Source organism: Anabrus simplex, chromosome 10 (assembly GCF_040414725.1).
Source record: "Anabrus simplex isolate iqAnaSimp1 chromosome 10, ASM4041472v1, whole genome shotgun sequence".
In the NCBI taxonomy this organism is placed as follows: Eukaryota; Metazoa; Arthropoda; class Insecta; order Orthoptera; family Tettigoniidae; genus Anabrus; species Anabrus simplex.
This window is the reverse complement of record NC_090274.1, coordinates 10,015,712-10,031,561: the sequence shown is the minus strand read 5'-3', so window position 1 is coordinate 10,031,561 and position 15,850 is coordinate 10,015,712. Positions and strand designations below refer to the sequence as shown.

At 41.0% G+C, this 15,850-nt stretch overlaps 1 protein-coding gene and 1 long non-coding RNA gene across 4 annotated transcripts in view; one reads left to right on the top strand and one right to left on the bottom strand.

The window, feature by feature from the left end:
• Sdc (Syndecan) overlaps positions 1–15,850 on the top strand; it is a 324,323-nt gene that overhangs the window by 200,666 nt on the left and 107,807 nt on the right. For 2 of the 3 annotated variants that reach the window (XM_067154839.2, XM_067154836.2), the window contains exon 1: positions 5,505–5,662. The exons of the other annotated variant lie outside the window; for it this stretch is intronic. In XM_067154839.2, coding sequence (XP_067010940.2) covers positions 5,594–5,662 — 69 coding nt within the window. In that variant the 5' untranslated portion in view covers positions 5,505–5,593. Of the gene's footprint in view, positions 1–5,504; positions 5,663–15,850 lie in introns of those variants that run through there. 3 annotated transcript variants of the gene reach the window in all.
• LOC137502430 (uncharacterized) overlaps positions 10,731–15,850 on the bottom strand; it is a 156,579-nt gene continuing 151,459 nt past the window's right edge. Inside the window, exon 3 of the long non-coding RNA XR_011018791.1 lies at positions 10,731–10,968. This is a non-coding gene — a long non-coding RNA (uncharacterized lncRNA). The remainder of the gene's footprint in view (positions 10,969–15,850) is intronic.

Genomic DNA, 15,850 nt, shown 5'->3' with positions numbered 1-15,850 from the left:
AAATTAGTTCTTTCGGACAACCATTACAATAATACATTGGAATATATTTACCTTGTAGTAGGCTTTACGCTGTGCGTAAGAGAATAAAGACATCGGAGGAAATAACTTACCGTTGAAGGTAGTTCTAAAGCAGGTACTATTTCTTAAAACTTTCAATTGCTTAATAATGTTCAGCTCTTTGCCATACATAAAATGCTCCTTGCGACAAATTTCTTATCAGATTCACCTGGAAGTTTCAGACAATTTTTTTATATTTGAAGTTCTACATTATCAGTTGAGTTTTGCTCCTGAAATGGCACGAAACTAGATTTTTGCCTATTGAATGAATAATGAGGAATGGAAAAAAAAAAAAAGAATTATCTGGAATAATTCGTACCTGACTGCAAACCCCGGAAGATGTCCTTTAATATGATTTTGCTGACAAGTCTGCCAAATTATAGCCCCCGAAAAAATGAAAAACTGTTCCATTCAACATATAAAAATAAAAATTATTTGTCAATAACTTTGCAACCAATTAACTAATCCACTCCAAGTTTTGCGTGTGGCTACATCTTATTACTATGTGCTTTTGTTTTAAATTAGACTACGATAAGGGGTAAATTGTACAAGTTCAAGATTTCAGTCATGATTCCCCTTAAGGGCACCTCAAAATGAAACCGGCGTGTTTTGAGGCCATTCTTCTAGGTTTTTGTCTAACAAACTTCGTTCGCTCATCTATGCAAGTACATTATTATACTGACGAATGTTCCGGAAGCAATTTTTGGTTTTACTATAATTCTTTTCTTAACTGATAATTACAGCATATTATGATATAAAACAGGCGTGGACAGCAATGATGCCGCGTATTATTCTACACGAACAGTATTTGCAAATCGTACACTTCGTACAATTTTTATAAACACATTAAAAAAAGAAATTATCGATGTTTATGAAATGAGAGTGCAATTCGTCACTGCTAACGTCCATTCTCTTTCTTTTGAGTGCCCATTTGTCACGATCGGTTACTTGTGAGCGCCGCAAAAGGGATCTATACTACTGAAATAATATAATTTATGATGATACATACTTGACATTTCATTTTGATTTAGTCTTAGAATTCACATCCCTTGTCCGATTTCTTGTATTATTATATTCTTTACAGTCTCGTCGTTTTTATTTATAGTTTTGTCCTAATAGTTTATTGTGAGACGTGCTGTGACGATCACGGGATTCCAACGGGAAGGGTGTAAATATTGTCTAGGAGAGCACCTTATAAGTAGTGCCCGGATATATCAAAGTACGAAATACGTACATAAAAATGTAGTAAATTTCAGTGAAATATGTGATAGTATTTATGCACTAAATTTACAAAAAATATTCGTATATTCCTTTTATTGTGGTTATGATATGAGGTAATAAAATTGTTTTAAACACCTCCATATTTTATGACAAAGTCATCATTGTTCCTTTAGATACTTTATATAGTCTACAGTTTTCTAATTTTTGGTCTTAAATAATCAAATTGACACAATGAAAATGCTTCAAATATTTAACAATGTTATGCGCTGAAACAAGAAACATGAAACAAATGTTAATAAATAAAGTTAAACCGACCTCGATAGCTGCAGTCGCTTAAGCGCGGCCAGTATCCAGTATTCAGGAGATAGTAGGTTCGAACCCCACTGTCGACAGCCCTGAAAATGGTTTTCCGTGGTTTCCCATTTTCACACCAGGCAAATGCTGGGGCTGTACCTTAATTAAGGCCACGGCTGCTTCCTTCCCACTCCTAGCCCTTCCCTGTCCCATCGTCGCCAAAAGACCTATCTGTTTCGGTGGGACGTAAAGCAAGTAGCAAAAAAAAAAAAAAAAGGTTAATATAGAATTTGTCTTTAAACCGCTATTAAGTAACACAAAAAATACAGTAACCGTTATTTTTTTTTATCGTGATGCGCAGTGTGTCACCACGTACTTCTCCCCGTTTTTCATTCTCATGTTTGGGCGCTGACTCTCTTGTAGGCTGAGAAGGACCGTTTAGCATCGCAGAAAGTCACCGGTGCATAATTATTTTAAAAGATAAAAGTAGCTGGTTATGATATGAGGCTCTTGTTCGCCACTAATGATCTTGCAGACAGAGAACTTGAGTAACCTAGATTTCGTTTCAAGACTGCATGAAGTTTGTTAGTAACTCTGACCAGTGAAAGGCACCTAGCCATCCCAGACTCTAGGAAAGGATTAGTGCTGTTGTATGCAATTGAGACACTCGGATCTACTTTAGAAATCCCAATTTTAAAGAAATTTTAAAGACAAACTTTACCAATGAAAATATATTCTCTATGACATGAAATTAGCCTATTGTCTTACATAGTCTGAAAATTAAACGAGCTGACACAAGTTTTAACTTTTTGAGTGATTACATTCTTAACATAATCTGTAATATTACTAAAAATATGTAAAATGAAACACGGCTATAACCATATCAAAACCACAAATTTTAGTTGTCTACAAGTAAAGAAATGGAATATATAAATGCATAAGAATCCCGACCCTAGTGAAAAGACACACATTCCCGCGGGCCACCCGTTATTTTAACCACTTTCATCCTTCCTGATAAATCCTCACGAAGAACGGATATTTCAGCTAGTATGAGACACCGGCATGCATACACACAAGCACATGAAGATGAGCTGCATGCAGGGATTGGGAAGGAAGGAGCGAGGGGAATCCCGGAAGGTACACGCGTGCACAGAAATGGTGTTCCGATATAAACAAAGCATGGCGTCCCCCACCTCCTCACTTAACGCATTGCTGCAGGTAGACAGCCCGCTACAAGACTGTTGTGTATGAAATGGGCACAGTAGTGGATGTATAGCAATACACACACTGTGCCTTCAGCACTACCCATTCGCTCCCTTCACTTCCTTTTAGGTACTGGAGTGGCCCGGCCTTGAGTGGTCTCCAACATTACCCCTTTACTCATTCCCCTCCTTTTCAGTACTGGAGTGCGGCAGTGTTTATTGTTTGTGTCCGGACACCATTTCTGTGTACGCGTGTGCCTATAAGATGCAACGTTGCCTTAGCTCCGTAAGTAAAGAGTCACTGCTCACATGCCGATGGAAAATACTTTATCTGTTCTACTAATTTATATTTTGGAAACTTGTTCCCCGCAGTTTGGATCACTTACCTATGATGGTGCATTCGGGAGATAGTGGGTTCGAACCCCACTGTCGCCAGCCGTGAAGATTTTTTTGGTGGTTTTCCATTTTTACACCTGGAAAATGTAGGGGTTGTGCCTTAAAGCCACGGTCGCTTCCTTCCCACTCCTAGCCCTTTTCTGTCCCGTCGTCGGCATAAGATCTACCTTATTCGATTTTTGTTTTCAATTTCAATGAAAAACTACTTGAAAATGCAAATTAATAAGGTTTCATATTTATTTTGGAGAAAATAAAATGATCAGAAATATATGTTTCAATAAATGAATCTCAAAATGATAACGGTCAATTTACTTGCATCTAACGAATCGTTTGCGAGAGAGATCCGTCTGGAATTTTGAGTCGACAGGTGTAGGGTTCAGTGAATCAAAGGCTGAAACTGACTCAGGGCCTATGAAACTACCACGAATGAAATAATCTGTTCTCTAGAGTGTGATGAGATGAGGGTTCTTTGATAAACGAGCCTTTGATGTGTCTCATGCATGTTCATCCATTAGCACTTCAGCCTGCAAGATCACATCGACCATCTGTACTCTAACGCCCCTCTTTGATAATATGTCTCACAGTCATGGCCATCCACAACACCTGCACGGTCGCATCTGGCACACCACCTTTGATAATATGTCTCACAGTCATGGCCATCCACAACAGTCTGCACGGTTGCATCTGGCACGACACCTTTGATAATATGTCTCACAGCCATGGCCATCCAGAACAGCCTGCACGGTCGCATCTGGCACGACACATTTGATAATATGTCTCACAGTCTTGGCCATCCACAACAGCCTGCACGGTCGCATCTGGCACGACACCTTTGATAATATGTCTCACAGTCATGGCCATCCAGAACAGCCTGCACGGTCGCATCTGGCACGACACATTTGATAATATGTCTCACAGTCTTGGCCATCCACAACAGCCTGCACGGTCGCATCTGGCACGACACCTTTGATAATATGTCTCACAGTCATGGCCATCCAGAACAGCCTGCACGGTCGCATCTGGCACGACACCTTTGATAATATGTCTCACAGTCATGGCCATCCAGAACAGCCTGCACGGTCGCATCTGGCACGACACCTTTGATAATATGTCTCACAGTCTTGGCCATCCAGAACAGCCTGCACGGTCGCATCTGGCACGACACCTTTGATAATATGTCTCATAGTCATGGCCATCCACAACAGCCTGCACGGTTGCTAGGTAACATCGCGTCACACATTTTGTATCTCTAATTTCAGTTGACCCCAGCGAGAAGAAATATTTATGTCAAAAGTAGGACAAAACGCGTTTGCCGTAAAGGAGGACGTTATTTTAGACTTCAGGAACCCTACAAAGCCTGTCCTGAAAGCCTAAGCTGTAATATCTATCTTCCTGAGGAGTCTTTTATTTTGAAGGCTTTCCTTTTCGTTGAGTGGAGGTAGCGATTATCGTTGTACGGGGAACACTTAGCCTCTCCCAACACTGATCAGGACAGAAGGAGGAGGAGCACTCTTCGAACAGTGAAGTAATGCATAAAAGAAAGAGGAGGTAAGGAAGGGCATGAAAATGTAGCAATCCCTAGATCTCAGCAAACTAAATACCGTCGGGGTCGTAAGAGAACAAGATTTGAGCTAGGCAGTTCGGAAAGAATAGATCAAAGTTTGGAGACTGGCAAAAGTAAATGTAAATAATGCGAGACGCAGCTAGGGGCGCAATGGTCGCTTCCAAGTTGACAGTTGGCTCTTACGACAGGTATGGACGATGCATTCTACGGCCTCCACGCGCAGACGTTCGACCGAACCCTCTGTTCTTTCTTGGAAGGTGTCGACCCTTCTTTCTTTCTTTCCTACAAATTATTTTGCATAAGGGCTGGTAATCCTTAAAAAAACCCAGCAATAATAATAAATAATAAATAATAAATAATAATAATAATAATAATAATGACTCGGCTACCGTGTGCAAGGAATTTAATTTGACGCCATTTCTAGCCCTACTAGTTGGTACATTAAACAGAATCTATGTTGGGCGTTTGTGTCTTAGTTTTAATGAACTTTGGGTAAATATCAAACGTGACACCAGAGACATGCGGACTTTTTACCGCCCTCCAAAAATACGACTACCTCTGCCGGGTTTGAACCCGCTCTATTCTGATCCGGAGGCTGACGCTCTACCGCTCTTTGTTGTGCTGTGCCGGAAAATGTGTTTCTCGCGGACAGCTGATAAGGTTCCTGTGATTCCATTTAGAAAAAAATGAATTCCCTTTAAGTCGGGCGCTTACTCATTTCTTTTGGTCGACGATCTGAGTGCGTCAGCAGTTATATTTTCCGCTTTCAATCTTCCGTCAATTTAGTAGAACGTCATACGGATGAGAAGCGTTCGAGCGCAGTAAGACTGACAGTCCGCTGGTGTTCGGGTGCGTGAACATGGAGTGGCACTCTGTGCGTGTGGCTGTAATATTCATTGTTGTTGTTGCTGGCAGTTACTCCGTAGAGGTAAGTGAAACGAGATTTACAAAATTACTGTTATTAAGGTTTGTCAGCTCTACGGAAAAACATAACAAATTTCAAGACACATTTTCCAGGCAACACTCGCAACTGTACTCCGTGAATAAACAATGTTCAATAATAGTAGACCTACTACAGAACACACAACAAAATATACTGTAGGGTACATCGAAATGCAAAGATATGACATTAGTAGGTTTCACCGAAAACTGTGTTGGAGAGGTTCGTAGCGTTGAAGACCCTTGAAAATGCAGAACGCAGTTATTCTCTTCTCTTAGACCATTCACTACAAGCCCGGAAAATGTCGACATTGTTTATTAATTTTCCTCCTTGATTTTAAAGAAATCTGATATGAGAGTTTGCATTTGAAGTTTATTTTCTACGTGCATTTGTTCTCCGAAGTCTCTCTCTCTCTCTCTCCGCTATGGACCTGTTACATCCAATTCATCAATTTCATTGTCTTCACAGTACCTCGACATATGGTTCAAAAGGGTGTAATCTCAAACCGATTTAATTCGATATCGGTTTCCTAAAATTACTCGTAAATTGTGTCCGTTATACAGAAAATTGTGAGAGCCTCCGTGGCTCAGACAGCAGCGCGTCGGCCTCTCACCGCTGGATACCGTGGTTCAAATCCCGGTCACTCCATGTGAGATTTGTGCTGGACAAAGCGGAGGCGGGACAGGATTTTCTCCGGGTACTCCGGTTTTCCCTGTCATCTTTCATTCCAGCAACACTCTTCATTATCATTTCATAGCATCTATCAGTCATTAATATATCACTTTGGGAGTGGCGACCCCATCGTACTAACAGCCTATATATGCTTCATTCATTCCATCCCTGACCCGGTCAATGACTGGAAAACAGCTTGTAGGTTTTCATACAGAAAATTGTATCGAGTAGAACTATTTTGTAGTGTCACTGGCCGTTTGAGAATATGCCCTGATATACGTCCATGCTTTGTTTTTAAGCGAGTAATTAGACCGCCTGGCGGCCATGATCGTGGTTAGCTGATAATGTGTCTTTATATTTCTGTCGCTCATGGCCATCATCAACGGCTGCTAATGTCAGATGACCGCCAGCCATAAGACATAGCCCGCACGGTTGCTAGGTAACAATACTTAACATCACAGACAGCACGGTTGCTATTGTTACACTTGTGTTACACATTTGTTACATGACACACATTTTCGGATGTTCCCCAGCTCTAAGATGCTTATGTAAAGAAGATCTCTATTTCCCGATTTAAAAAAGAAAAAAAAAAGAAATGGCGTATGGCTTTTAATGCCGGGAGTGTCCGAGGACATGTTCGACTCGCCAGGTGCAGGTCTTTCGATTTGATACCCGTAGGCGACCTGCGCGTCGTGATGGGGATGAAATAATGATGAAGACAACACATACACCCAGCCCCCGTGCCTGCGAAATTAACCAATGATGGTTAAAATTCCCGACCCTGCCGGGACCCATGTGACCAAAGGCCAGCACGCTAACCATTTAGCCATGGAGCCGGACTGTTTCCTGATAATTGGTTGGTGGAAATAATGTTGGCCGGCAGTGTACACGACACAATCTGAATTAAGAATAGTACTTACGCATGATATTTTAAAATGAAAATTTATAGTAATAATAATAATAATAATAATAGTGAATTCTGAAATGATTTTCTGAAAGACTACTTGTTAATAACACCTGTTAACTGAAATTACATTTTGAGTTGTACTGGATATTTACTTTTGAAACAAGTACATCGATTTGTTCGACACTGATTTTTAGCGGATTTACAGCAACACGTCTGAAAACCTTGTCCGCCGAATGGTGACTGTTTTGATATACCCTCTTTTAAAGAAATAGTTATCTTCAATTTAGTACCCGAGTTCATTGCAGCCTAATACTGTATTTCGTGGCGTGGGAACCAGTTTTTAGTAATTCCCGAAATGGTACCTGTTCGATACACTCCATTCCTTAAATCTACAACCTTTCCTACAATATTTTACAGTTTTGTTAGACGTATCAGGTTAATTATAAAATGGCTGGAGATGGTGTTCGCCTTTTTGTACGTTCTACACTTAGGCCGGAATGCATCAGGCTTGTTATAAAAAGAACAAGAATTTCCAGTCTAATTGAGTACCGTATACGAATTTCTTTTCTACAAAAAGGCTGAAGTTACAATGAGAATAGTACTTAGCCGAGAGAGTGCTTCTCCTCTATACTGTATTTTCCAAACGGATTAGTGTTTGCGTAATCATATTTTCGTAAGATAAAGGCGATATTTGGTGTTGAGGTCACACACAGCACAAACAACCTCTGGTCACATGTTTCTTAAGATAATACTTCATTCATGAACAGTTTATTGTCTTCAAGGTTGCTGACAGAGCGACACAGAGGTCATTCTGCTAGCTCATTTAAAGTGCTTCTCGATTTCTGCTCTCCTTCATCAAACGTGACCGATCAGATAATCCAGCATTACCTTCACTTCAGGCTCCTCTTATGTGATCCCCTAGTGGTTGGGGCGGTACAATTACATCCCCGGTATCCCCTGCCTGTCGTAACAGGCGACTAAAAGGGGCAGCAGGTCCTCTTAACTTGAGAGCTAGGTTTGGCGACCACGAGGCCCTTAGCTGAGTCCTGTCATTACTTCCACTTACTTGTACCATGCTCCTCATCTTCATCTATCCCTCCCCACCTCTCTTGGTCAATTCTTGTTCTTTTCCGACCCCGACGGTATTAGGTGTGCGATTCCTAGGAAGTCTTTCATTTTCACGACCTTCGTGGCCCTTGTCTTACTTTGGCCGATATCTTCATTTTTCGAAGTGTCGGACCCCTTCCATTTTTCCCCCTGCGATTAATTTTAATTAGAGGATGGTTGTACTCCCTCTTGAAACAATAATCACCACCTTTTTATGTAATACCTTTGTTTATTTTTGTTCTTATTGTGTAATGTGAGTTTTAATTCAATTTCGTTACTGTGCTGTTATATGCAAGCCTGTCTGTTAGGTCATCAGCCCAGAGGCTGGTTGGATCCTTAAATAACACCGCCAAAGGTTATGCGGTTATAAGGAAACCCAAAAAACCAATGGCAGCACCAAAATAAGGCGTACTAGGCAAGATGAGGCGTGAGGTGGTTTGCATTAAACAAATGTACTAATGCCTTCGTCCTTAGGGCATTATTTTCGCCATCAGCATATAAAATGAGTAACATATTACAGCAAAAAGAGAAAACAAGTGGGTGACAAAGTACAATAAATATAGGATAAAATTACCTAGAATAGAACGAAGAAAACACACTTGGAATAAACAATCTTTTTTCTTTAAATATTTACACCAGTTTTCGCCAAGTATTTTGCTATTGCACTCAACACACGTAGATCTTCGGTTGCCAATGACAGCTGGATGTGATGTATGCAAGCATTGCCCTAGGGATATCTCCCAATTGGTACATATTTATTATTATTATCATCATCATCATTAATAATAATAATAATAATAATAATAATAATAATAATAATAATAATAATAATAATAATAGTATCATCTCACTCCCTTGAGGGAATTTTTTGTTCGGTCGTCCTCGATCTTTCTTCCCTTCCAGTAGATTGTTTAAAAATGTATTATGTCACAAGATGTGTGGCTAGCGAATTTAGCTTCTTCTGTATCGTTAACAGAAGTTCTTTCTTCCCTTGAATTTCTTGCAGACCTCTTTTGCTTGTTCTCTTTTCAGTCAATTTAATCCGTAGCATTCGTCTCCAGACCCAAATCTCAAACGCTTCCAGTCGTTTCCAGTATTGATCTCTGACTGTCCAAGATTCACAATAGAAAATACTTCATTCGACAGATATCACAAATTTCTTCCGAATTTCAGAATCTAAATGTGCACTGATCAGAAGATTTCTTATTACTAAACACCTGTTTGGCAAGCACTGTTCGCCTTCTGATCTCTTTGCTGCAAGCTGTTGCCACTAATGATCCGATTTCCTAGATAAGGGAAACTGGTGACTTGTTCCACTATCGTGTCAGTAATCTTGATGTTGGTGTGAATTCGTTTAGGATGTTTACTCACAACTAATATCTTGGTATTCTTAGCATTAATGTTTACCCGTAAATCTCATAATGCTGATGACAATACATTCAGCATCTTCAACATCAACTTCTTGGAGTCTGCTATAAATGCTATGTCATCTGCAGATCGAATACGTGTGATATGGTGCCCATATTTTAACTCTTCTTCAGTGAATACATTATTATTTATTTAGCGTATGATGCTTCATTTGACAATCGTTTGAAATGTATTTTACATATAAGTGTTATTAGAAAAATATAAACATATTTAAATACATGGATATAGAGTAACTAGGAGGTAAACACACACACAACTGCAGGTTCTGAGATTTCATCACAAGCTGATGTCAAGTCCTTCCAGCCAAGTGAGTGCCGTAGGGGTTACTTGATGTAGCTCCTCCATAGGTCCAGTGAATGCTCGGAGAGGACATTCTTTCACGATGTGGCTGATGCTTTGCACTTCAGCACCACAGTTGCAGGAAGGAGACTCAAACCACCCCCATTGGTGTAATGCAGAAGCAGTTCTTCAAACACGCAGCGTATCTTGTTTAATCTAGTCCAGATGGTGCGTGGGAGGTTGAACCCAGGAGGATTTGCTGTTGGGTCATCAACGTTGATTAGACCATGTGGGTGTAATCTGGCCCATTCTTGCTTCCATGCTTCGTCAGGTCTAAAAAGTTATGTCAGTTAGTTCCCTGGTTGTCTTCCAGGCAGGTTTCCGGGATTTCAGTCTCGCAACGGCGTTTTCTTCTGCATCCTGGTGGATGGGAAGTGAGCTGTTCATCAGCACCTTAGTCCATAATCTGACAAGAGCATTTTGTCGTCTGATGTGAGGAGGTTAATGTGGTTCAGTACGGGTAACCACTGTACGGGAGTGGAGTGCAGGTTGCCAGATATGATTCTCATTGTATGGCACAGCTGGACATCGACCAGACGAGTATGGGAACTATTCAGCCATACAGCAGAACAGTATTCAGCTGAAGAATATACTAGTGCTAAAGCAGTTGTACGCAGTGAATTCGCATCTGCACCCCATGATGTTCCAGCTAGTCTACCCAAAAGGTTGTTACGACTTTTCAGTTTAGCTGCCAGAGGTACATTGAAAGAGAGAGAGCAGCTCTGCATTACACCTTTCCTGATTTTTGCTGTCTGGATACTTCCTCCGATATCTACCATCGTGGTTTGTCCTTCATAGAGTCGCAGTATCAGCCTCATGTCCTTCCAGTCCAAACCTGCAACTTTAAGAAATTTGAATAGATTATCATGTATTGCTTCAGCAAAATTATATGCAATGCTTCATTTATAGATTGAGCAGATTTTAAGATAAGACAGAACACATGAATTTACATCACTTTAACGTGATTATTCATCTCCAGAATGTTTTTATTATGTTACAGTATCATTAGTGGTCTTGTTCTGAATGGTACAGGCAGGTTAGAGCATATCATATTTGAGTTATAGGGACTTATATAGGCCACACTACAGTATGTTTATCAAGTCTGTATTTGAAGTCTACCGTATATCGGTGGAGCATTTTTCACCTGAGGAAGCGAACCAGTACACAAATGTATAAACAAATAAACATACAAATAAGTATGCTAATAAACACACATATGAACAAATAAAGAAATACACACATAAATAAAATAAATAAATAAACTGTTAAACAAATAATCAAACACACGCATAAACTAATAAATAAATTAATAAGTTAATAAACAAGCACAGAGGAATTAAGTAATAAACCAATACAGATACAAACAGTTAAACTAATCAATAAACAGGTGGACATAGATGGAACTGAGCCCGTTTTCTGTTATGGAAAGCAATACGAAACTACGTCACTCTTCTTTACCCTAGTTCTGGTATACGAAGGGAGCCGATGACCTTAGATATTAGGCCCTTTTAAACAACAAGCATCATCATCATCAGTATACGAAGGGAATCTATGACTGCTGATGGCGGAGCTGTTGAAGATCGCACGACCCTTCGGGTTGAATATTCAACATACTATATATCCCTACACTGCATGGTGGGACGACTTCGGCACATAATACATATTTCACCGTAACTATAGTTACGCATGATAAAGTGAACTTTTATGGGTGATAGGACGAAGGATTCTGAGATCTGTGTATGTAAGCAAGCATTTTTTATATTTCACAAGGTTGGAAGCACAAGGAGAAGCAAATATTTGAAAGTCCACCAGAGCGGGAGGGAGTTCATTATTCGCGCTAAAAATCACACGCAATAATAGCACGTATTTGTATTCTTGTGCAAACAAGAAAAATCATACTGTTACTAGTAAGTCTTCTGCTCATACTCAAATACACTAAAAATCATTTTTATATTTGGTATAGATTTATTTTAGAAAAGTAAATATGTGACCAATTCGTCCCATTATGCAGTCTGATCATGTGGTGGTATGATAACCTCAAACATGGAATGACATATGCTGCTTACCTACTTTATTGCATTTTGTGTGTGTAAATGTCAACGAATATATTAATTCCATTTTGAATAACATTTTAGGTGAGAAACACGATAGAAAATGTCATTCTTGAGAGAGGAGATATTGCAGGCACGTGCATTGTCGGTTGAAATTCCGGGAAGTTTTAGCCCTTTCACTCTGTCAAGTGGGGTTGTCAATCACCCCAAAGCGATGATGGCCAAGTTTTGAAGTAGAAGGAGACCTTGTAAAGAAGAGGAAAAAGTCCTCAGCAGCAGTTTACCCTCCACAACCAGTCCCTCAAGATCGTTCGGAATACTGGCCAATTCACAAATACACTCGACAATGGTGCAAATTTCCCTCATGCATGGGGAGGACCCTTATATTTTGCGAAAAGTGTGATGTAGCATTGTGCATTACAAACAAAAAGAACTGTTTCAAGGACTTTCACCTCAAGTGAGCAACCCAAAAATGGGAAGTGAACCTTCAAAACAAATATGTCGACGGTGCATGGTGGGACTAATTAGGCACATGTTAGTTTTCATGCAATAAATCTCTCAAAGTCATTTTAAAAATTTTAAAACTATTTTTCCCTTAATGTGGAATAGATTATACATATCTAGAATTAAAATAAAGTGAAAATAAAAAAATCATGCAGTGTAGGGACTGTATATGTACACACCAGATTTTGGCCTCAGACTTCTTGTTTACCTCAGAGGAGCAAAATTGGAAGGGATCCGACAGTTCAAAAAATGAAGTTATCGGGCAAAGAAAGACAAAGGCCACGAAGGGCGTGAAAATGAAAGAATCTCTAAAACCGCCGTGGTCAGAAAAGAACAAGAGTTAGTCAAGGGAGGTCGGGTAGGAGACATGAAAGCGAAGGGACTGGCACAAGTAGAAACAATGCCAGACTAAGCTGTTTTTCCACACTCTCAAGTTCGGAGCCCTTCGGATAATCTTTTAAAGTCCCCTCTTTATCAGAGGCCGGGGGATACCACCTCCACCCACAGTGGACATGATGAGCGCGGTAAAGACAGATGACGCAAGAGATGACCTTGTGGGACATTGGAGACTTCACTGCAAATAGACGGGTCGAATGATAATCGATTGTTCTCTGGAAATAGCTCGCATGAAACACGGACTGCAATGAGGTCGACCGGTATTATTTGTCGTGTCATCTTAACCCCTGTACACCATCTGTCAAGATAGCGGAGCGTATTGATGTGCATGAATTATATCGTAGTGCTGAAAATCACATACATTTCATAAAGGAGGTGCTTAACTCTGACAAAGGACCAACAAACAGTGGAACAGAAAAGTACTTAATTCAGCAGATGATATCAAGAAAACTCTCGACTCATTTAAGGAAGAAATAATCAAGTTTGGGAAGAACAAACTACAGCTGAAAGCAAACAACAGAGCTACTCGGATGTTCTTCAGGTCACTACACAGTCCACGCAATCAGTTTCACACAAAACAGCTAAATATTGCAATCTGAGACAAAATTGGCCTCACTGTAGGTAGGAGTTAAAAATATCAAGAGGGAGTTGTGAAAGAAGGAAGGAAGGACTGCCTTTACATTAGATGCTCTAATATCAAGACTCGGAAGAAAAGTAATTGTGAATGTCTACAATATATCGAAAGCTCATAAAACTGATCAACAATAACATTATATTGACCATTGTTGTGATGGGATTACTGCTGCATCCCGAGTGAAACAGCCTGCGTGAATATTGGCGGGAAGTAGCTGGGGAGTTGGATAACTTTGCACATTCTGTATGATTGTTCCGTCAAAGGCCGACAGCTATATGCTAGCTGTTACTGTTCCTGGTTTTCGTAGGCGTTCGTCAAGTCGCTACTACGTTTTATAAATGTATTAAAACTGTGTGAAGCTTGGTTTAATATTTAGCATTATAAATATCGGAGGTTGCGAAATATCGGGTTGATGAAGGGAAATTGTAGCAGTGCCGTGGGAAATACGAGTCTAAATATATGTGCCACTTCGACTCTACAAGTTGTAGCCAAGCAGTGCCGAGACATACGTTAGGAACAAACTGTTACCATATAAAGATCAAGCTGTTACGTCATATTGAATTGTTTGGTTGCGAACCAGCTACCCCCGTCCTTATTTGGAAGGTTACGTGCCAGATGCGACCGTGTCGGATGTGACCCGGCCATTATCGTGCCAATAGCGACCGAGCGGATAAGCATCGTGCCGCATGCGACCCATCAATCACTTAACAATTGATCTGCATTAAGGGCTGTCACCAAGTGGCAGATTGCTTATAAGTAGCTAAACTTGGTCTTTTCTAAAATAAAGGTCTGACACCATTGTTAGCAGGTTCGAGTGCCGTTGGTCGAAAGAAAAATATAATAATGTTGCTGGCTTTACGTCCCAGTAACTACTTTTATGGTTCAAGGGGACGCCGAGGTGAGGACTTATTTTACGTGCCAGTAAATCCACCGACACAAAGCTGACAAAGCACGTTCAAATACCACCGGACTGAGCCAGGATCGAACCTGCCAAGTTGGAGTCGGAAGATCAGCATCTCATCCGTCTGAGCCACTTAGCCTGGATGAAAAAGAATTTGGAATACTACTCTTGTACGTTTCCTCTTGTGCCTACGACCTTTCCTCGAAGTTGCTATGGTTATGCGAAATTGCGGTCTTGTGAAGGAGAAGGAGGGAAGTTCAACACACGAATGAAATGTATGCAAGAGGTTGAGGATCACAGTGGACACATTAATGATAATTTACAGAGGCAAAGTGACGGAAGAGTAATCTAGCTATCGTGCAGGCTGTGATGTACGGTATGGATGGATGGCCAGACAACGTTACCTAGCAACCGTGCAGGCTGTGATGTAATGTATGGATGGATGACCAGACAACGTTACCTAGTAGCAACCGTGCATGCTGTGGTGTAATGTATGGATGGATGACCAGACAACGTTACTTAGTAAACGTGCAGGCTGTGATGTACGGTATGGATGGATGGCCAGACAATGTTACCTAGTAACCGTGCAGGCTGTGATGTACGGTATGGATGGATGGCCACATAACGTTGCCTAGGAACGTGCAGGCTGTGATGTACGGTATGGATGGATGGCCACATAACGTTGCCTAGGAACGTGCAGGCTGTGATGTACGGTATGGATGGATGGCCAGACAACGTTACCTAACAACCGTACAGGCTCTGATCTAAGGTATGAATTGGTGGCCACATAACGTTGCCTAGGAAGGTGCAGGCTGTGATGTAAGGTATGGATGGATGGCCAGACAACGTTACTTAACAACCGTACAGGCTCTGATGTAAGGTCTGGTTAGGTGGTCAGACACTGTTACCTAGCAAGCGTGGATGCTGCTGGCCCCGTGGTGGAGCGGTAGCGTGTCTGCCTCTCACTCGGAGACCCCGGGTTCGATTCCCGGCCAGGTCAGTGGTTTTTACCTGGATCTGAGGGCTGGTTCGAGGTCCACTCAGCCTACGTGATTAGAATTGAGGAGCTATCTGACGGTGAGATAGCGGCCCCGGTCTAGAAAGCCAAGAATAACGGCCGAGAGGATTCGTCGTGCTGACCACATGACACCTGGTAATCTGCAGCCCTTTGGGCTGAGCAGCGGTCGCTTGATAGGCCAAGGCCCTTCAGGACTCTAGTGCCATGGGCAAGCGTGGA